This window comes from Ambystoma mexicanum, chromosome 4p, assembly GCF_040938575.1.
Source record: "Ambystoma mexicanum isolate Mex_15411 chromosome 4p, UKY_AmexF1_1, whole genome shotgun sequence".
Taxonomy (NCBI): domain Eukaryota; kingdom Metazoa; phylum Chordata; class Amphibia; order Caudata; family Ambystomatidae; genus Ambystoma; species Ambystoma mexicanum.
Window position 1 is genome coordinate 1012388090 of NC_090927.1, and position 23278 is coordinate 1012411367.

The 23278-nt window shown below is 44.9% G+C and overlaps 1 protein-coding gene across 4 annotated transcripts in view; it reads right to left on the minus strand.

The window, feature by feature from the left end:
- HSF2 (heat shock transcription factor 2) overlaps positions 1-23278 on the minus strand; it is a 1113385-nt gene that overhangs the window by 1005024 nt on the left and 85083 nt on the right. For 2 of the 4 annotated variants that reach the window (XM_069606598.1, XM_069606599.1), the window contains one exon: positions 8897-8971. The exons of the other annotated variants lie outside the window; for them this stretch is intronic. In XM_069606598.1, the coding sequence (XP_069462699.1) occupies positions 8897-8971 (75 nt within the window). The remainder of the gene's footprint in view (positions 1-8896; positions 8972-23278) is intronic. 4 annotated transcript variants of the gene reach the window in all.

Below are 23278 nucleotides of genomic sequence, written 5' to 3' on the forward strand. Positions count from 1 at the left end.
GTGCAAATTGCTGAGGATTTCACACTCCACCCATTGACAAATCCTGATCTGGACTGCTATCCTGTTTGTGACCTTCTCCCAAGACAGATTTCTGTTTTTAAAGAAGCCCAGCGCTTCTTTTGCCATCAGTGGCCAAAAGTGTTTTTTCCAGGCTGTTTTTTGTTTGTACTGTCAAGGTGTTTAGGGACACTTCAATTGCTTTATTTAGATCAAGATGAATTAATTTCAGTTTGTGATGGCCGCGTTCCAACTTAGTATTTTTGTATTGTTATTGCAATCAGGGTTGAGAGGTCCTTAATGTTGTCATTTAAGTGTTCATACAGCTTGACAAATGGAGCAATTGTGATGGCCGTTGATGCCATTATGGTCGATTGTATTTCACGACTAAAGTTCTCCCTTTGGGAACCGAGGTCTTCTACATTTTTAGTTGCTAAACAAGGCCTACCGGCGTTTTTCACACGCCCGACTTTTGGGAAGTCACATTCCATGATTGACTCCAAAGTTGATGAACTTCCTGTATCTGATCTTGCCAGTTGATTCAATTTTGAATGAGTCATTGTTTCAACCTCTGTCCTGTTGTCCAGGTTTTGTAGGATTTTTTTTTTTTATAGTTCTTCGCTGAGAACAGCCAATGCTAGGAGATACGCTAGACTCAGTTCTTCTGCGTTTAGCTTGACCATTTCGCCATGTATTTGAGGGTGCGTTAAATTCAGCGTCAATGGATGTTGGAACATTATGCTCGCCTGTGACGGATTGGTCTCCTAGAGCACCTTTTGAATTTAATTCTTTATTTATTTGCTTCAAATCACACAGCAGTTTACTCACTACTTCTAAAGAGATTTGTCCGTCAGTATTAGTATTCAAGTCATGTAAAGATCCTTGTGTGAAACCTTGACGACCACCTGATCCTTTGTTGGTATTTTCAAAACAATCAGAGGGTGAGTGAAATACTTCATCGTTGTTTGGTATGGGCAAGTTTTCAGACCCAAGATCCAGGTCCACGGAACTCGTGAACGAACTAAAGAATTGTGACCGCTCTCTTTGTCGTCGCTTAGTGGTTTTGTGGCTGTGCTTTGGTGTTCACTTTCTGGAGGTGAAATTATCAAATCTTGAGCGCCTTGTACTATGTAGCACTCTGGTAGATTTGGTTCTTTTCCCAGAGTTACTTCTTTGTTGAGACTTAAGCATCCCTGGTGAGCTCTCCATGCCAACACACGAAGCTGAGGCACTGAAGACGAAGTTACAGGGGCGACAGCAGTGAGAACATCTGTGTGCACGTTTGGGTGAATCATGTAGGGATCCCCAGTAAGTACCACAGCAGTATGTTTAACAGGAACACTTACTTGACGGCCTGATGAGGGGAGAGGTAGCACACCAGCTCCAGCTTGAGCACAGCAGGCTTCAGGAGTCTCAAGCCTCCGCTGCGCTCGTGTCTTTGGCGAAGCCGCTTTCTGCTTTTCACGCGCACCACATCTCATCGCTGATAAAAATTTGTTAAACACACGCGTTCGAAGGACCAGGCTTCCGACGTCCACTAACAAATGACTCTGCTAGACTCTGCGACCGCTCCGCGGTGCGGGTCAGCTTATAAAGAGTCACGCCCCCAGCCAGGGAAAGGGAAGACACACTCCAACAGCAGCAGGGAAACGGAAAAGCAGTCCTCTCACGTCTCGACTCCAAATGACTCTTCTAGACTCCGTCCTTGAATTTATTGCCCTCTGAGGTGGGCAAATGTGGATCAAATCCAAAACATCAAATGCAGACAGTGAATGGTCATCACCTGGCTAAAATTGTGCCAGAATTGGGGGCTGGAGTATCTGGAGCCTGGTGATGGTGAAAAGTAAGCTATCGCCTAGACTATATGTCTGTTAGTAAAAGGATAATGAACCAGATGGTTTCATTCGAGCACATATCTACCCCCCTGAGTGCCCATAAGGCCCTTAAATGTAAATTTAAAGTAATCCAACAAAAATGGGGGGGTAGGTGATGATATGGACATTCAGAGTTCTGCAGGGGGAAATAGGATAATGTGGACAGACCATAGCCTGGAAAAGTTTGACCAAATGTTCAACATACTCCCCTTGGAGGGTCAGGAGATAGCCCTAAATGGCCTTAATGTGGTATGCAGCTTACTGGGCATGATTCAAAATAATTGTAGACTTAGTGTTACTCAAAAACATGGGAAGAAACATGTGAATAAGTACGACGGCCAGATTGATGAAAAGAAAAAAAAAAAGAGTTAAGAAATGAAGAGTCTCAAAAATGATTATGTGTTGGAGGAAAGGAAAAATTGCAGAGAATAAAAGGTTATAAGGACTAGATATTTCAAAGAAGGTAGCAGGCGCTCCTCTCCAGAAAGAACACGGCATGATATCCTGTTCTGAGATGAGAGTTTGCAGCACACGCTTTTTGCTCACTGTACCTTTCACAGATGGGAAATATCCATTTGCATCTCTGTCTTTGTCCCGCCCACATGGGCAGTCCAGCACCGAAATGCTATGGCAATTCCTCTCTGAACTAGAGTACCAAAAGCAACCCCATAGTTGAAATATAAGGACTAGATAAAAGAACTGGCTGAAAGCCCGCAAGCATAGTGTTAATAATGCAAACTGGAGAAGTATATAAGTGCTATGTAAAATGCAGGATTTCAAGAAGTTTTGGTATTTATATCGGCAGCATTTGTCAGAAGACAAAAATAGAGATACCAATGCTGTAGGACAGGGTGAATGGATAGAATACATCTCTAGGCTCTTTTATATAGAGAATAGGAAAAACAATATATATATATATAGCTTGGATAGTAGGAGGCTGATCTTCCCATATGAGGTCTCTGATATTGTATTGTATTTGTTATTTATATAGCGCTCTTTCCCCACTTGTGTGGCCTCAATACTAAAAATAATAAACAAAATTAAAGCATCCAGAGCCCCTGGGCCTGACGGGCTAGCAAACATTGTAATAAAACGTAGCCCAAAAATTGGGCCGTGTTACTGCTGCATCTATTTACCGCCATATGGGAAAGGGGCACTATACCGGATAGCTGGCATAAGGCCATAGTCGTCCCTACCTTTAAAAAAGGGGATAGAAAGACCCCTTATAACTATCGTTTATTGGCCATGGGCGATAGCAGCAGTAAAATCTTCTGTTCATTGCTTGTGGGAAGTATAAACAAATGGAGCAAAGAGAATGGCCTACTCCCAATCCAACAAACAGAGTTTAGACAAGAATATAGCACACTTGACAACTTGGTAATGCTTAACCATAGAATATGAGATACTGTAGATGATAAAGAAACTAGATTATATGTGTGCTATATTGATTACTCAAAGGCTTTTGGTAGTGTTGATAAAGACAGACTTTGGAATAAACTGGCCGATTGGAAGATATGCCCAGCGATCCTGAATTTTCTGAGAGAAATGTACAGGGACACGACAGTGGCTATTTGTCTGGGCAGAGGTGATAAAATCTCCCTGGCAATCAAAACAAATATAGGTCTAAAACAGGGCTGTGTCACTTCCCCGTGTTGTACAATCTCTATGTGTCTGACATGTGGGTAAGGCTCTCAAGTGTAAATCCTTTCCCACCAAAAATGGGAGGGATAGCTATTAGTGGACTGATGTACGCAGATGATACGATATTAGACCAAACCAGAGTGGGTTTGCGGCGGATGCTTAATGCATTAGACCTATACTACAAAGAAAATAATTTAAGTATCAATATAAATAAATCTAAGATCATGGTGTTTTGGGGGGGTCTAAAAGGAAGAAGAATAAGATCCAATTTAAATGGAAGATGAATGCAGTAATATTAGAGGTGGTAAAGATTTACCCCTATTTGGGTATGCCAATTATGAATAAGCCCCCCCCCCAAACCCCCACCCCTGCAACTTTTACCAAGAGATGGTAGAATCAAAAGTGATCAAAATATTGAACATTATGAGAAAGTATATGTCTAGAAAAGGCAGATATACCATAGAGGGTTACTTGGAAATCTAAGAGCTGCATTATCCCAGGAGCACTACACGCACTAGAATCGGTGGGGGAAAAAATATATGGAGACCCTTGGGAAATTAGGGGGGGGGGGGGGGAGTTATGGAGACCGGTGCTGGGTTTACCTAGGTCTACACCGATCGAAGCAATAAGGTGTGAATTGGGGCTAACGGCTTTAAAACATTGTGAAAAATACGGTGCTGTAAGCTCTATGTAAATATTGTGCTGTGGGATAGGGAGGAAGAGAGTTTCATGAGTATAATTGGCAATAGAATGATTAAGAGAAAAGCCAAACACCTATATCAGGAATTTGAAAAGCATAGCACTCTTTCTTAAAGAAATCAATATGAAGCTTCCCAAGGAGGTAGGGGAAATTAATACTATATACAAATGCCTTAAAAAGAAAGCCCTAGAGTAAGACGTTAGTGATAACCTGACTAGCCTCTATGCAAAGAAGCAATATGTACTCTATGCGTCACAAGAGCTAAAACCTTCCAATCCGCTGAGCTATCTTTTAAAGACTGGAAATAGAGATTTGGTAAGATTTATCATCTTCCTCTGGTCCAATATCCTACCTTGTAAGGAATATAAAGGGGCCTGGACTGGGATATCTAGAGAGGAAAGATTGTGCAGACATTGTCACAGTGAAGTTGAGACGATCAGACATTTACCCACTGGGTGACAGAATCTACAAGAATGGTACTTATAAGGGTTTTAGTAACTCTGTGAGCGATATAAGAATGATAATGTCTGATCAGTTATGGTCAACCATATATATATGGCTGAAACTATGGTATATGTGGGTGCAGCTTTTTACTTATGAAGAGAGCGACCACTAACTCTCCCTGTTAATGTTGGATGATGCCCTCTAATATTTTTCTTAGAAATGCTTGAAAAGGAAGATGGGGCTCGGAATCGGAACTAATGTGTTTTTTCCCTATTCTCTCTATCCATTTGTTATCATAGAAGGGATGTAGCCATTTCCCCATGTATTAGCACTTAGTTATTATGAGGGTTTTTTATGAGAATGAGCCCCCAGGACATAGTAGTTTCTATAGACTAATATTTTATTATCTTTTAAACTCTTTTTGTGGTAAATATGTTTGAATGAATTAAGGTTATACGCCAAGTTTATGAAAATGTTAAACTGCTGTACAGAATTGAGCAATTTTGCAACTGTATTTCAGATAGTGTATAAGGTTTTAATTAACCCATTTGCACTCTAAATTTAATTTAAAAATGAAGGAAAAAATAATTGCTCACTCTGGTATGTGTTCTGGGACTCACTAGCACCTTCCGGCAAAATTGAACCACTCCCGATCGCAGACTCTCAACGCACCTTCTGTTGCTAAAAGTAACCTGGATGATGCCCCTCGGCCGGCTGCACTGGTGACTGGTGTGTCTGCTGTCGTGCTGGATGCATCGCCTTCATGTGCTTGGGTGTGTGGGGGCATCCCGGCTGGGATTGTCTGTGCGGGGTCGGAGACGGCCCCCGCCGTGCCTGCTGGAGGAGTGGCGTCCTCTTCTCTCAGGGTGGTGGTGGCGGCGCCGTGTTGGTGGGTGCTGCCGGGGCTCCTGCTGCCGAGGGGGTAGCCGCGCTGGATGTGTGGGACTTGCGGGCTGCCGCGGGTTTGGTTGTTGGGGCGGAACATGATGACACGGTCTGAGCCTTTTACGGCGATGCCACGGCTGATGCTGCCTCCCCATGCGGTTTGCCTCTGATGGACAGTCATTGTGCGCAAGAAACTGCATGAGTTGATACTTTCAGGGGAGGGCGAGAATAAATCTGACGAACTCGCCTCCCCCGAGTCGGATATCTGCGAATTAAGGTCACACATAGGTTTAGCGAATGAAGGCTATGATTTGAATGTGGAACACACGTCTGACAACGCCTCGAGATTAAATGAATCAAACGAGTCAAAGTCGAATGGGTGGTCTGGTAGTTACATGTAAGCCACACGAAAAGCACCTGAAAAAGAGCATCAACACAGAGGAAGGTGAAATTGATTTAATCGAAGGCAACCCATTAGAGTTAAAAGATAGCTTTCGCTCTCTAGAGGATGCAGTGTCTAACAGCATATTAGCTGATGTTATGATACATGAACCTGAACAAAAAAGATCCTCATTGGCAGTCGCTGATCAACTGCTTTTAGACTTGTCGACCCTCAATTTAAAACTACAAGCTGAGAGAGTGGCAAGCAAGCCAAAGGTACTGAATGGAACACTCAATGTACCAATGTCAATAATGAGCAGTGACAAATTGCAACATCCTCAAACTTACATTCCAGTGCTTTCTAATACAACAGGCACAAGTTTGGGATCTGCTAAAAGGAGACAAGTTGAATTGAGCCCCTCAAACAGCATCTTAAGCTCACAGAAAAGGCTGATCACAACGAGCCAGAACTCAGCCAAAGGTGATATAGTGATGCCCACGCGTAGGAACGAAAGACATCAAAGTGAAAATGAGGATGGCGAGTCATCTTCTGATGTGAATTCAGACAACTCTTCCGCTGATTCCTCCTTCATTGAAAGACAGTTCCCCAAAGTTAGGAGGACGATGTAGCACAAATCGCTGAAGGCAAATAAGTTGAACCATTCTTTTAATGCTTTGAGCGAACTATTATGCGTGGACTTGATACCCAAAATCTCTCTGGCAGTAACAATAGCAACAGCTCCCTTCTCTAAAATGTACGAGCAATTTAATGAAAGTTACAGACATCAGAACACCCGGTTAGCAATGTTGAACACCAAATTGGCAACCATTGATCTAGAAATGCATGAAATGAAATTCCAGTCTCGCAAGGACCTGCTCTCTATGGAAACCGCAAATGCTTTATTAGGAGAACATCTAAGAAACTCGACAGAAGACAAAAGACTTTTAGCAGAAGTGGCGAGGGAAGCTCTAACAATCCTAAAAAAAGGCCCAACAGAATAAGGCTGACAGAGAAAGGTCTTCCAATTTAAATGAATGTATGATACCCAATCCAATGACCCCGAACACCTGTATCTGTCGACAATTGCAGGAAAAAGCGATAATCGGAAAACCGAGCATCGCTAAGTGTCCGACAACCGGGTTGAGTCTGGTGGAAACTTTTGTTTCTCCCGATTGTCAACCAGTGATACAAAGGGTTTTTGTGGATATTGAGCCTCAGCGTGACTTGACCATTCCAACTTCTGACAAATGTCGAGCTACAATGGAGAATTCAAATGGTCACGATACGCTGCCTCAAGGAAGAGGAGCAGGCCAAGTTGGTGATGCTGAGGTCGCTATACTCTCTAAAACAATTTCCGGAGCACCTTCTAATGAAATCGAATTGTCGTGCCCGGAACAGACTCCTTCGACCTCGTTGAATCCCTCAATTGTGATACATAAAGCGAGTTTGGAAGTGGACCTCAATAAACAAAGAGAAAGTTACCCAATATTTGCCAAGAAAAAGGCACAATCTGTGCAACCTGACCGAATAAACCCACCTCAAAAAGGGAAGTGTAAAAAAAAAAAAAAAAAAAAAAACACATGACATGTCAGAAAAAAACTTTTGGAAATGGTTCAAGAAAATTGATTTATGTCTTGGGCAGGTTGAGCAACCCTTCCTTTTTCAGATGTTGGTGTTTGTGACTTGTAATGTCCTTCGTTCCTTTGCTTGTTCCTGCCCCGGAGCAGATTCTGAAGTTCCAGGTGTCATTTCAGAAAGGTCCAGATGGACCTGCCTGTTGTGCAACCTCCTGAGTTACTGTAGAGTATTTATTCAGCAACTCCACGCTTGCATCTTTGTTGGTTATTGGCTATGGTAGAACCTTTTTTATCCAAGGTCTCCCTTTAGCTTTCATTCTACCTCTCCAAGTCTTTCTCTTTCTCCCTTTCTTTCACATGTACAAGGCGATTTTGATCTCGCTTAGTTGTAAGGTATTGACAGCAAGTGTTACCTTTATATTTTCGTAGAGGCTGAAAACTGAACTCAGCACCAGGTTTAAGGCTAAAATAGAGGGCAGGGTTCACAATTGGGGGGGATCTAGGAACTATTTAGCTCCTGCTTATAGCCTAAAAGAGCCTGGTTAGCTTAAAGCCAACAGTTACCAGGAGCTACTTTTGGGTTTCCAGTCCAACTGATGCCGAACAAACACAGCTATGTGAATTTAACTCTCTGCATTTCAGTCAATCTATAAATAAACATTAGGACACATCTATACGACATTTAAAACATAGGGGTCATAAATAATGGATACAATTACAGGTTTGCATTTTATGTGGAAGTTAGATTTGAATAATACTATGTACTAGCTCCTCGTTCCCCGATGGATACCCAGGAGCTGTAGCTTCTGCTTATCCCAACCTAATCTGGAACCCTGGAGGGATCTGTTAACTTTAGCCTCTCATCCATTTCTCAGTGTCTCATGGAGGCTGTGACTCACCTCCGGCCCATGAGAAGGGATAGAGCTCATCTACCGATATTCTGTTAATATCAATGCAATCACCTCTAAATTTATCTGCGAGTCTTCCCGATTTAATTCAGCTCCCACCAGCAGCACATTCGACTCCAGACAGAAGGAGAGATTATAATGAGTCTGAAGCAAAAAAGGTTGCCTGGTGAAAGCCAATAGGGGGGGTTAGAAAGCACTACTATTGGTAATTTATAACATTTCTTATTTGATACACATAAATGATAGAACAATAATCTTGAAGAAAAAAAACAAATGCTAAATGCAAATCTTTTTATCTTATTTTTACTTTAGTCATATTACAGAGGCCAACATCGACGATGCATTTCGTACCTCAGTTCTTCATAAGGGCGAATTCTGCAAAATAAATATATGATACATTTCATATAGAACATGTGTGTCTGCTTATCACCAATTCTTGCACATAATACTAATCTTGACTGATAGAAGGCAAAGTAGCACCTTAGTACCTGTTGGCCGTCAGAAGATTCAAAGAAGCCTCTGATCCTTAGGCTAATTCGTGTCAAGAGCTTGTGATATGCAACCTACAAGAAAGAAGTATGTGTGTAAGTCTAGTATACTGTATGATGTTACATAGCAGATCTATTGAAAATGGGCTGAGGTGAACCAGAAAAAGTTATCGCAAGACAGCAATGTGTTAAAGTGCAAGTTAAAAGAAGGATGGTGGAAAAATGGGCGGTGCAACAAAAAGGTTGCGAGCAGCTTACCACTAGCTGTATGCACGATGGTGCTTATTTTCACTGTTTGTCTCGCATACTGATCGTCATCTCTGGAAAAACATGTGGAGTTATATTGTGATAGAGGTACTGGAGAGGGTTTAAATAGCTAAAGGATAAGAAAACACTGCAGAGCCGTACTCTCAAAAGGTAAGAGCCTTTTTATTTTGAATCAGAGTTCGAATCCAAAGGCTGTGAACAGCCAGAAGTCACGGTCAGTGAACTTGAGTGTTTTAATGTTCCAAGATCGTGAGGATTATGGTGGAGAATAGTCAGTAGACTGTCTCTGCGATTTTGAAGTGTCGTCTCAGGGGGCAGAGGACAGAGAAATTAATCATTAGCGCGGCGGCTACCGTGGACAACAAGGTTGTCAGGTTAGCCATGGAAACAAGTAACACATGTAGAAGGGAAAGTATCAGACTACGTATCGCGCCAATGCGTGAACTACGTGATGATTAAAACAGTTCCAATTGAGGTTGAAAATTGTTATGGCAACCACTTTATAATCGGACAGCTTAACAGGCTGTGTTGTGGGCACCGTGATGAAACATAAGCAAAAGTGAGCGGGATTACATAACCCATGTCGAAAGGGTACCGATGGTGAAAATGGCTGATAACTGGAAACGCGTGGATGCGAAAATGCAATTACGAGAAAGACAGTTCCAGTGAAGAGCACAAAAATAACACTAGCGGGTGACCTTTGAAACATACAGCTGGTCTGTTGATAGTTAGAAAACATGGTTACAAACGCGAGTTATCTATTCACGATAGTGTGTTGCAGAAATGCATTATAAAAGTATTATAATTTCAGTAGTGCATAACAATGTACATTCCAAAAGTATCAGTCTTGTACTGAAGCAGTGAATGTAGTGAAAAACAGAAAGTTACGGCAGTCAATACAATGGACAGTTTTGTAGATCAAACATGTGCCGCGTATACACTTAGTACCTTGTGATGACTGAATATACTACACCCTCCACCCCATGTCTCTATGATTTAATATAATAGAATACTTTGCAAGTGTCCACTGCAATTTGCAGGTCATGTCCCAAATGACTGATATGAAAGATTCTTCTAGGGAACAAGTTAAATGCATCATCAATCAAACAAGATGTTTATATGTTGCATGTGGGCACATCAAATGAGTTAAACAGGTAGAACATGTTAGTGTGTTGTGTGGATCACAATGACTTGTATGTTCTTGGGTGGTTCATTAGAGAAAACAGAAAAGATCCAACTCCTCATTCAAGCCATGGGGAGAAACAGTGTCTAGTTTATCTATCCAGAAGGCCTCCCTTTGTTGTAATTCTTTAGCAATGTCAATGTTACGATTTCCTGCGTTGATAACTTCCAAGATCTGGAATTGAATTTCTGATAATTGCGGTCTTTCTTGCTGAAAATGCCAACCTTGGAGATTGCAGATTGTTGGTCCTAATTTTGGATTTATGCTCATTCCAACCGCTTCTGGCTTTGCGGCTGGTTTGGCCTATATACAATAGACCACAGGGACATTTGCTTGCCTAGATAACACATATGGTGTTGCATAGTTCTGAAGCTTAATTTTAGCCCCTGTTCTGGGGTGTGTGACAGGGTCTCCCTTGGTGATGTTATTACAGTTGTTGCAGGACATGAATGTAAACGTGCCCTTATTAGTGAGTTGAATCTTGTTTTTTTTTGGGATGAGTGTTTACTAACAAGTCTCTGAAATTATTGCTTCTTTGAAAAGAGAAAATGGATTATAATTGAGTCCCCATCCACTTCAATCAGACTGACAGCCTCTAAGATGCTTCCATCACTCAAGAACTGAACCAAGATCTCGCAGAGTGGGATCTGGAATGTCGGTGTTATCTGGGGCAGGTGGCACACAATCAAACTTTCCACCACAATTTGCTCTCTCAGAACTTTACTATCTTGTGGTTCTAATAGATCAATAGTAGTCATCCCCTACAAAGCCCCTTCCTGTTGCTTTAATTGGTTTGTGCCCACTTCTCAAATCGTACACGTGTGAATGGTAAGGCATAGACCATAATAGAGAGGCACAGACAGTAATGGAGTGAATGTGCAAGGTTTGCCTCTACGACCAGCAAAACACCTTTTCACATCACTCCAAGCGCTCAGTGTCTTTCAAGTTCACTAAATGAAGTAAAACAGCCTGCCTCCGTAATTAAATTAGTAAGCAAGCGTGCATGCTATTATGTTTTGTATTTTACTCTCGCAGCCTCAGAAACACCTTTCCTCTTTGCCGCTCTACAGGTGTTTGGGGGTCTTAAGAGTTTACTGATTAGAGCAACGCACCTTGTAACTGGATAAGCAAGCGAGCGAACAAGCGGTATCGTTTGTATCGGACAATTCTGTTTGTTGAAGTAATCTGCACTAACCATGAAAATGTATTATAAAGGCACAATAATTTGTTGAAGCCTTTGCGCAGGTCAGCGTTACGTTATACCTTTTCAATGTTCCAAGACTCACAAAAGATGTATTCTTTTAGGCCACTCGCTTACCACTAGACTCCAGCACCTCTGCGCCAGTCAGGTGTTTGTGGTCTTCTCTTCTGCGTAGAGACCACTCTTTCCTTTTTAGTAGCAGGTAGCTTGTGAATCACACCGCCAGCACTGCCAACAGACTGCAACACCTCTGATTGTTTTCCAATTTCCTTTTAGGATCCTGGGTGAATCCCTGGTGCAAGGCGGGTGACTGGACACCACTGTGTTTAATTGCATCCCAGCACGCATACATCCAAGACATTTTTTGCATTTTGTTTCATTGATTTATTTAAATTGTGCGTTTTCTTTCCTAGTAATCGACTAGTTTGGCAGGGGGTGCCTGGCTTCCTTGCGGAGCCCCCGGGGTCTAGTGCGCAGTTGCCGCCCCCAGTTGGCTTTGTAATTTCAGACCGGCACTCAAGACGCAGTCTTTCCTCGCTGTCTATTTGGCAGAAGTCTTCCAATTGGCTCCTGGTGATACCATGTGTTTATACAAAGACATATCCTTGGCAGCGCATTGGACGAGCGCAGCAAAAACACAGTAAAGTTGCACCTACGTTAAGCCCATCTGGGCTCATATGCGACGGGGACAGCCCTTGGACAGTGCATTATCAACTTGTCATCCTCCACCAACGTTTGTGTCTCGTAGTTCATTATTGTAGTTTGCTCCAGCTAACACAGCTTTTCCTGTGGGATTTAATAATTTCTCATACGGCGAGTTCTGTCGTTGAAGTTTCTTCCTCACATTTTTTCCAATGTTTTTTATTTAATGCCCATTTCCTTGTGGTTCCTGTTACGATCTGTTGCTGGAGGCCATGCCGGATCTGGTGTGCAACATGGAAACTATTACGTGACTCATCGGGCCGCTCTGGAATTCAAGCTTTACCATTTCACTATTCTTCGCTTTGATAAGAATTTCTGTCCATTCTGGTGGTGGCCTTGCACTTATTTTCAGATGCCCTATTGTTTGTACAACTGTGCCACTTGTTCATAACGGTCATATCTCGGTTCTCCGATTGGCGGCATCTAGGTGTACCTAGCAACAATTGGAGGCTGCCCTGGCGTTTGTTTGAATGCTATTCGGCACACAGAGCTTCTTGATACTACGATTCCCATCATTCCTTCTACTGTAGTCACGTGACACACACTTATTACGTTGCTGTGTCCTGTCCGTGAATGCCGTATTTAAGTACTGTTGTTGCAAACATCGGGTGCTCCTAAACTGTTGTTACGTTACGAGCATCCGTTTTCCTGACTTCTGTCCAAACATGAAACCCGGCGCACGAATCAAGACCTTGCCTTTGCCTTGCCCCTTTTTGGTCTCCCGACGCCTGCTTCCCTCGACTGCATCCCCGGAAAATACGAACTCGCCTTTATCACCTCGACCTCCGATTCCTGATCCCATTCGTTGTGACGCCCTGATAACTCGAACACTGTTTTCAAGGGAGCTTGCGTGAGGTTAACGCTTGCCTCCCCGGTCTTTGTTTTCTTCATTTTTATTTCTTTTTTTTGGCACTTTTTTTCTGTTTCAAAATTGGATTTCTTTGGACACTTTTTGGGACGCTTTTCCGTTTCATCATTGGATTGCTTTGGACACTTTTTGGGACGCTTTGCCGTTTCATCATTGGATTGCTTAGGACACTTTTTGGGACGCTTTGCTGCTTCAACACTTACATTGGTTTCTGGTTATACTGGTACACTCCTCCTCGTCTCTTCATTTGAATACTAGTAGGTTGCTGGTATTTTTCTCCACGGAGCAGGTAAGAGTGGGTGATCGTGAGTGAGGTTTGCTGTTTTTCCGGCACTTCATGGCTGCATTTTCTGAACGACTGCTTTGTTCTTTGTCCCTCTAGCCCTGCCTTTTCACTCAAGCCCCCGGCCTGACAGGCGCAATTGATCTCTGTAGGCTGAGCTCTTGGGGGGAAGTCTTTGGCATATCACGTTTCGTATTTAAAGAGTGAAGAAAGCGCCCCCAAAAGTGGGAGTGTTATCTGCTACAACTGGGACACGATCTTTGAGTTGTGACAGATTTAGGAGCCCTTTAAACGCTTATCGGTTATGGAGGCTGCATCTGATTCAATGATAGCCCTTATGCAGGCCTTTTCTGCTTTACGTACTGATATGGCATCCGCACATGTGACTTTACATCAACGCATGGATGTATTGCAGAGCTTTGTGCAGCCACTAGCACATGACGAGGAGTTTGGTGATGCCACGGCTGCTGCACCTCCTCCAGTACCCACTGTACCACTTCCGGCTCCAGCCCCAGTTGTCCTTCCAGGGCCTTTTCCTTTGGCTCCACCAGAACGCTTTTTGGATGATCCCAAGGTGTACCAGACTTTTGTGAACCAATGTCGCCTGCATTTCCTTTGTCGTCCTTTGGCATTTCCAGACGCTACTACAAAGGCGGCATTTGTTCTTTCCCACCTGGGTGGCACTGCCGCAGCGTGGGCTAATCCTTTGCTGGAAGCAAATGACTCAGCTCTTTATGACTTTGATATGCTAATCCAAGCCATGAACAGTGTTTTTGATATGCAATACAAAGCACAGACTTCGGATCTGGAGTTCTTGGCTATCAGTCAAGGCAAGACGGATCTTTTGACTTATCTAGCCCGTTTTAACCAATTAGTGGCTGAAACCACATGGCCGGAACAGAAGAAAGTGTATGTGTTCTATAAAGGACTGTCGGACGACTTGAAAGTGGTGCCCGCTCTTCCATCTGGTTTTCCCGAATTACTAGACTTAGTCTTGCAAGTCGATGCTCGACTTCGGCAAAGACGTGGCGAACATCGTTATCCCGATATTTACACCTCGTCCCGACCAGAGGGAGCTACTCCTGTTCTCCATAGAGAAGCCGAACCTATGCAAACCGGGGCAATCAGGGGCCCATTATCCAAAGGTGAACGAGAAAGACGTGTGGTGAATAACCTCCGTTTCTATTGTGGCCAGTCAGGTCATTACATTTGTTTGTGTCCTAAAAGACCCACAAAGGTGACAGGAAACGCCAAGACTCGTCCTTAAACCGGGCCTTCCTGACAAGTCAAAAGATCCAGGGCTCGGGTGATTGTTTCCCCGTCTTCACACGTTTACCTTGCTATGTGCTTCACTGCTCCCAGCATCAAGACCTTTTCCAACCCGGTTATGATAGATTCAGGAGCTAGTGGGACTTTTATGGACCTCAAGTTGGCCGAACATTATGGACTACCCGCATTTTCAAAGGCAAGACCCGAGGAAATACATGCAGTAGATGGTTCCTGTCTAGTATCTGGACAGGTAACGGAGCAAACAGGTCCACTACAGATGTCCACCTTACAAGGTAATTCGGAATCCATCACTTTCGACCTTATTTCTACCCCTCAATTTGGCATCATTCTGGGTCTCTCTTGGCTGCAAACACACAATCCTGTAATTGACTGGGTTCAACAAACAGTGCGGTTCTCTTCCTCTTTTTGTATACAGAGGTGTCTTGAGTCTCATGATGAAGCGGCATTGTCTCCTTGTTTGGCAATGGTGACTAGTCTCCCTTCTATCAGTGCCACATCGTCTAGTCCAGACCCTAAACTTCCAGTGGAATAACAGGAGTTCTCTGATGTGTTTGATTAAGGACTGTCAGAAAAACTGCCCCCACACAGGTGTTATGACTGCCCCATTGATCTAATACCTGGAGCAGTAATTCCACATGGTCGTATTTACTCCCTCACTCAGAAGGAAGAGGACCATCTACGAGACTATGTGAACAAAGCCTTGCGTTTGGGACACATACGGCCATCTCGTTCTCCTGCGGATTTCCCAATATTTTGTGTACCAAAGAAGGAAGGGGACCTTCCATGTGTGGACTATCGTGCCCTCAACAAAATCACGGTTAAAAACCAGTATCCATTGCCGCTCATCATGGAACTCCTCGATAAAAAGACCTCCTCCACTATCTTCACCAAGTTGGACTTGCGGGGAGCATACAACTTGGTGAGGATGCGAAAAGGAGATGAATGGAAAACCGCATTTAAGACAAAGTGCGGGCTCTATGAATATGGTGTAATGCCTTTCAGGCATTGCAATGCCCCAGTGACGTTCCAGCATTTCGTAAATGCCATATTCAGAGATATGCTGGATTGTTATGTCGGAATCTATTTGGACGCCATCTTGATATTTTCAGACTCCCTGTCCCAACATGTACAACATGTGCGCTCTGTTCTACTCCGTCTGTGGGAGCACTCCCTCTTTGCAAAACTGGAGAAGTGTGTGTTCCATGAGTCGTCTGTTTAGTTCCTGGGGTTTCAAATATCCCAGAAGGGAGTGCTCATATGCACTGCCAAGGTTCGGGCAGTATTGGGTTGGCCTGTCCCAGGTTCGGTGAAAGCTCTTCAATCCTTCTTGGGCTTTTCCAATTTTTATAGGCGTTTCATCGCCCACTTTTCTGAAATTGTAGCCCCATTGACCCGGTTGACTAGTCCCAACGTTCCATTCCTATGGGATGACAAAGCGCAGTCCGCATTTCATAATCTGAAAGAAGCTTTCACTACCGCTCCGGTATTACAGCACCCCAATCCAGCTCTCCCGTTCATCATGGAAGCAGATGCCTCAGCTATTGCGGTAGGAGCCATCCTATCGCAGATATGCCCTGCTACTCAAAGCCTACATCCAGTGGCCTTCCATTCTCAGAAACTTACATCAGCCGAACGTAATTATACGAACATGGAAAGGGAACTACTGGCAATCAAGGTGGCATTCAAAGAGTGGAGGCACCATCTCTTAGGTGCAAGGCATCCAATAACTGTGCATACAGACCATCGAAACCTCCAGGCCTTGTCTCATGTGAAATGTACCAAAGCCAGGCAGATACGTTGGCATTTGTTTTTACTATGTTTGATTTCATAGTGACGTATCGCCCCGGTCCATTACATGGAAAAGCTGATGCTTTATCCCGCATTGGTACCGACCTGGAAACCAAAAAGCAAACACCCCCGGTATTACCCTCAGGTGCTGTTGTATATGTTTGTTCGGTCTCTCCGTCACTTATAGACGGATTAAGGAGATGGGCCAAGGATCATGTTTCTATTCTTAAGGAGTTAGGTGCCGAGCTTATCACCGGCCTTCCCTATGTTAATGAATTATTGTACCTACCTGACAACCAAACCTGACGAAAGGCTCTAGAATGGTCCCACGATCTCCCGTTAGCAGCCCATTCCAGCCGAGCCAAAACCTATGGTCTTCTGCACCGTTGGTGCTGGTGGCCTGGCATGAAGAAGGATACTGAACAATACGTCTCTAAGTGTGCCATATGTACACAATGCAAGAGACAGCCGGGCAAGCCTGCAGGTCTTTTAATGAGTATGCCATTACCACCGCATCCGTGGCATACAGTTACCCTTAATTTTGTGGTGGAACTCCCCTTGATCGGAGGCATGTCCACCATTCTTGTGGTAGTCGATGTCTTTACCAAGATGGCTCGGTTTATACCATGCTCAGGCCTACCTACTGCTCCCACTTTGGCCAGCTTGTTCTATGACCATGTGGTACGCTTTTTTGGACTACCGACGGTTCTGATCTCCGACCGAGGATCTCAGTTTACCTCGCGTTTTTGGCGCGCTCTTACCTCCTTCCTTGGGTATCGATGCCAGTTTGTCCTCGGCATACCATCCTCAAACGGACGGCCAGACTGAACGCACAAATGCCACCATGGAACAGTTTCTCCGCTGCCTGTGTCTGCAACATCAAACTGGTTGTCTGTACTAGGTGCCGCAGAATTCGCTTATAACAATTCTAGGCTCTCTTCGGTTGGCTGCTCCCCAATTTGTGCCTTATATGGACTACATCCGAGGACCCTCCCGCTTGCCCTGCCTTCCTTGAAGCAAAACCCCGCAGCAAAGGACATGAGGGATTCCCTGCTTACAATCTGTACATCGGTGTTAACACATCTGCAAGCTGCGCAACGTCGCAACAAAATGCAGGCCGACAAGCGGCGCTCACCGGCCCCTTCTTATTCCTGTGGTGACCGTGTATGGCTTTCAACGAAGCACCTGGCTATTCGTGGTAAACTGAAACTTTTGCCGTGTTTTGTGGGACCTTATACAATCCTACGGTGTCTCAACCCCGTTACTGTTCGTCTGGACATTCCATCTCATTGGCGGGTGCACCCTGTGTTTCATGTCTCATTACTTTGTCCTTTTGTACCTGGCACACAATTACCTGTTGTTCCAGCCCCAGTCAACGTCAAAGACGAGGATGAATATGAAGTCTGTGCCATTTTGGACACCCGCCTCTGCTGCGGGGTTAGATCATACCTGATTGACTGGAAGGGGTACGGTCCGGAGGTCAGGTCCTGGGAACCGGCCTCTAATTTGAATGCACCTCGATTGTTGCATGCTTTTTGGTTGAAACGCTTGCACATGCGCAGGAGAAGCCACCCTTTGCGGAGGGGTACTGTCACATCCCGGTTCTCCGATTGGCAGCATCTAGGTGTACCTAGCAACAATTGGAGGCTGCCCTGGCGTTTGTTTGAACGCTATTCGGCACACAGAGCTTCTTGATACTACGATTCCCATCATTCCTTCTACTGTAGTCACGTGACACACGTATTACGTTGCTGTGTCCTATCTGTGAATGCCGTATTTAAGTACTGTTGTTGCAAACATCGGGTGCTCCTAAACTGTTGTTACCTTATAAGCATCTGTTTTCCTGACTTCTGTCCAAACCTGAAACCCGGCGCACGAATCAAGACCTTGCCTTTGCCTTGCCCCTTTTTGGTCTCCGGACGCCTGCCTCCCTCGACTGCTTCCCCGGAAAATACGAACTCGGCTTTCTCACCTCGACCTCCGATTCCTGATCCCATAGGTTGTGATGCCCTGATAACTCGAACACTGTTTTTAAGGGAGCTTGCGTGAGGTTAACGCTTGCCTCCCCGGTCTTTTTTTTTTTTTTTTTAATTTCTTTTTTTTGGTACGTTTTTTTCTGTTTCAACATTGGATTTCTTTGGACACTTTTTGGGACGCTTTGCTGTTTCATCATTGGATTGCTTTGGACACTATTTGGGAGGCTTTGCTGCTTCAACACTTAGATTGGTTTCTTGTTATACTGGTACACTCCTCCTTCACCATATCCAGTTTTTGTCTCTTCATTTGAATACTAGTAGGTTGCTCGTTTTTTTCTCCATGGATCAGGTAAGAGCAGATAAGAGTGGGTGACGTTTGCTGTTTTTCCAGCACTTCATGGCTGCATTTTCTGAACGACTGCTTTGTTCTTTGTCCCTCAGCAAAGAGCTCTGCCGACTCTGCTCCTGCCTTTTCACTCAAGCCCCCAGCCTGACAGGCATAATTGATTTCTGTAGGCTGAGCTCTTCGGGGGAAAGTCTTTGGCATATCACGTTGGAGACTTTCGTATTTAAAGAGTGAAGAAAGCGCCCCCAAAAGTGGGAGTGTTATCTGCTACAACTGGGACACTATCTTTGAGTTGTGACAACATTAGAAAGGAAGCCCTGCTGGTCCATTTTTCCATCTAGGCATCTAGTACTTTGCATATTTTAATTACTTATCGTCCTCCCTCGATCGATACTTCTTTCACAGCTGCTTTTCTAGAAATGGTGGCGAACTTGCAGGTTCACTTTGCTAATCTGATTCTAGCTGTAGACTTTAATTTGAGACCAAATTATCCTTCTGATCATCAGGCTGTTCACCTTGTTGCAGCTATGGGGGACTTCGATTTTCAGCAATTGATTATTGGGCTGACCTACCGCTTGGGCAATACACATGACCTTGTTTGTTCATCTGCAGCCTTAGTAAACACTTTTCCTGTTCTGCGTGTCCGTTGGACTGCTCATTTTATTAGTCCCTTTATCATTGGGGCCGATCTTACTTCCCTCTAATGCTCTCCCTATTCGTGATCCCACTCAGCGAAAATTGCGTACTATTGATGTTTCTGATATTTCAGCCCAAATCATTGAATTTTGTGCCACTTCACAAGTCTGAGTCCTGGCTGCCCTTTCACAGCTATAGCCGATCTTTTGGCTCTACTTAAACCCTCTAAACCACGTTCGCACCCTTCTGAGCCCTGGTTTACCCCTCATCTTTCCGAGTTACGGCTCTGCAGTAGGCAAGCTGAACGTAAATAGCAGGTGGCTTACTGTCCGGCCGACAGGTCCCTTCTACAACAGGCAACTGCTGTCTAAAATAAAGCCATCTTTGAGGCCAAGTGTGTCTATTAACTCAAGATATTAATGTGTAGACTGTCAAGCTAACCAGGTTTTGCATATGTTATGTTATTTTGCATTTATATAGCGCCTTATATACCATTGGTATGGTCTGAAGGCGCTGGTAGGTTGAATGCCCTTGGGAACCGAAGTTCAGATCAGTAGAGAGAGTAGGGAGAGTCAAAGGTTAATGTTAATGTTAAAGGTCATTTGTACCGCGCACTATCACCACCGGAGTGGTCCCCTGGCGCTCTGGCGGCTCTGAAAGAGGGAGGGAGGGTGGGTTAGTGGGTGGAGGCTGGAAAAGTGCAAGATTGCAGTGATGTGCTGTTGGCAGCCTCATCCCGGTGGTTCCGTCGGCTGGGCCTGGGGTGTATGCGGCCGGTAGTCGTTGTGTGCTGATGTGCGAGTCTATGTGTGTTTTTGTTTTGTTGTTGCAGTGTAGTGAAGTTCGTGCGGTTTGCTGCGCTAGAGGTTTGTGGTTGTGTTTGGTTTGGAGTTTGAGAGGTGTATGCAGAGAAGGAAATTGTTAGTGGTATTGGTTAGTTTGTATCTCTATCCTGGACTGAACCGGTTGGGCTTGTGTAATCTTCCACGACGGGATGCCTGTACACCCCGTGTCTCAGGAGGTACGTGCCCGTTTTTTCATTCGAGGCCGTTTGAGGATTTAGCTGTCCCCTCCGCCCGCTCCCTTAATAACCTTGCATGCTCCTCACCCCCTCCACATAACTAGCGCAGCTGCTAGTGTCCATACTTCCGATTGTGTGGTGATTGGTGGTATCTTGTCAAGTTCCACAGCCCCGTGGTACCTAGTTGTGGCTGTACGGGGGTGGGGGATGGTAAGGGTTGGCTGGAGTAGTTGCCTCCATTTATCTGGGTCTCGCGGGTGGACCTCTGTGTCCAGCGTCAGCCCTACTGGTGCTCAGGGTACTTCTGTCGGATTCTAGGGGTTTGTCAATGTCCCTTTTTTGATGAGTCGTTTGTCTTATTGTTGTTTCGGTTTTAGTCTCTGGTGCGTGTGAGCACAGGATATGTGTGCAGCTGGTGCGGTAATTCGTGTAATAGCTGCTTCTTAGCGGTAGGCGTGGTGGTTGAGAGATCAGGAGTATGTGTTCGTTGTGGCAGGATTTATCCAGACCGAATGTGGCTGCGTTAGGCCTGAGGAGAACGCTTGGCTGGGGGGTGTGTATCCAGCTGTGTTTACTTAGAATGATGTGTGGTGTGCGGCGGATGTTGGTATGAGAACAGTTATACCGAATAGTGCCATAGTATCTCTGTGTTCTAGTTGAGTGATGGTGTAAAGGAGAGAGTAAGCGTGGTGGTGTGATATGATGGGTTATATGCTGTTTCAAACGTTCTCTGCATTCCAAACCATATTATATACGTCACACAATTCTATGCGCTACAGTCCGTTCCATGCACTCCTATCTACTCCATGCACCCCAGTCTGCTCCACACACTCCGGTCCGCTCGGCGCACTCATGTATTCAGTCCGCCCCACACGCTCCAGTCCGCCCTGCGTACTCCAGTCTATCCCATGCATGCATTCTTGTCTGCTCCACGCATGCACTCCTGTCACTCCTGTCTGCCCCACGCTCAACAGCTCTACGTACTCATCCATTCTACGCAGTCATCAGTACTGGCTGCAATCTGCGCTCGTTCGTTATACGTACTGATCTGCTCTACGCAACACGTCCTTTCACTCGAGGCACTTGTTCGCTCCAGGCACTCGTCCGCTTTATGCCCTCACACGTACAATGCATTCATCTGTTTCGCGCGCTCATCCCCTCTACGTACCCCTTTTTTTCATATGCACTCATTCGCTCATATGCACTCGTCTGTTCTATATTTTTGCCGACCTTACCCACTAGTCTGTTCTATGTAGTCCTCCACTCTACACATTCTTCCGCACAGCTCATCCATCCCGCTCCGTTCATCAATCAGTTCCCCGCACTCTGCATGCATTCCGCACTCGTCCGTTCTACATGCTTATCCGTTCTACGCATTCACCCGATCTGTGTAACTCATCGGCTCTAGGCGTTTGTCTACTTTATCCCCTCGCATGCACTACACCTTCATCGGCACTACGCATTCACCCACCCTACGCAATCACCCGCTCCCCGCACTCATCCGCTCCCTGCACTCATCCGCTCCCCGCACTCATGCTTTTCACGCATTCAACAGCAATATGCGACCATCAGCCTTATAAAGCCATTCGCTAATACGCAGTAGTCCTGTTCTATACACTCATCCGCTCTATCGCCAGGTCTGCACATTCATCTGCCCCAGCGATCTACACGCTCTCCGCACTTCCGTACTCATCCGCTATCCACACTCATGCGCTCTACATACTCATCTGTTCTACACACTCATCCGGTTTACGCTCATCCGTTCTGCACATTCATCTGTTCTACGTCCTCCTGCGTTCTACTCGCTTCTCTGTATGTACGCAATCATCCGCTCTACAAGCTCATCCGCTCTACATGTTCATCCATTCTATACACTCATTCGATCTACATACTCATTCGAACTGTATAGTCATCTGTTCCTCCACTCATGCATTCCTCCACTCAGCGCATTCATCTGGTCCACACGCTTCATCCATTCTAGCTATTTCATCCATGCCATTCACTTCGTTCACTCCTCATGCAATATGTCCATTTCCGGAGTTTAAATCACTTTACTGTTTCCGTATGATTTACTCTTATTAACACCTTCACTGCTTTGATTTACTTTACTCGTTTAATTCAGTTTGTCCTTCTAGTGTATATTCGGGATTATTAGCTGTCAATTTCTCGCATCCGGTAGTTTGTTTGATTGGTGTCATTGAGATGCTGTTAAGTCTGTTTGGGCTAGTTTGGTACTGGTTGGTTTAGGGGAAGAGCCAAGTTTTCAGCAGTTTGCAGAAAGACATTAAATCCTCAGTTAGATGGATGTGGGGTGGGAGAGAGTTCCATAGCGTGGGCGCCAAGGCTGAGAATGATGATCCGCCTAACCTGACCGAGTTTGTCTTCGGTATGACTAGGAGTCTGGCTGAGCTTGATCTTAGGGTGCGTGTGGGGTGATAAGGTTTTAGCTTGTCTTGAAGATATTGAGGTCCGGTTTTATGCAGTGCTCGATGGGAGATGCATAAGGTTTTGAAAGTCACCCTTCAGGCTACTGGAAGCCAGTGCAGAATTTTAAGGGCTGGGGAGACGTGGTCTCTTGGGCCGAGCGCAAGTAGCATTTTGGCTGCCGCGTTTTGTGCCCTTGAGAGTTTATTCAGTTGGTACGCGTGGACTCCGAGGTATAGGGGGTTTGCATAGTCCAGTCTTGATAGAACGATTGATTGGACCGCAGAGAGTCTATTGGGAAAGGAGAGATATGGAAAGATGCGCCTAAGGGTTTTAAGGTGGTAGTGGCAGGACTGAGACGTTGTTGACTTGGCGCAAGAGTGTTAGGTCAGAGTCA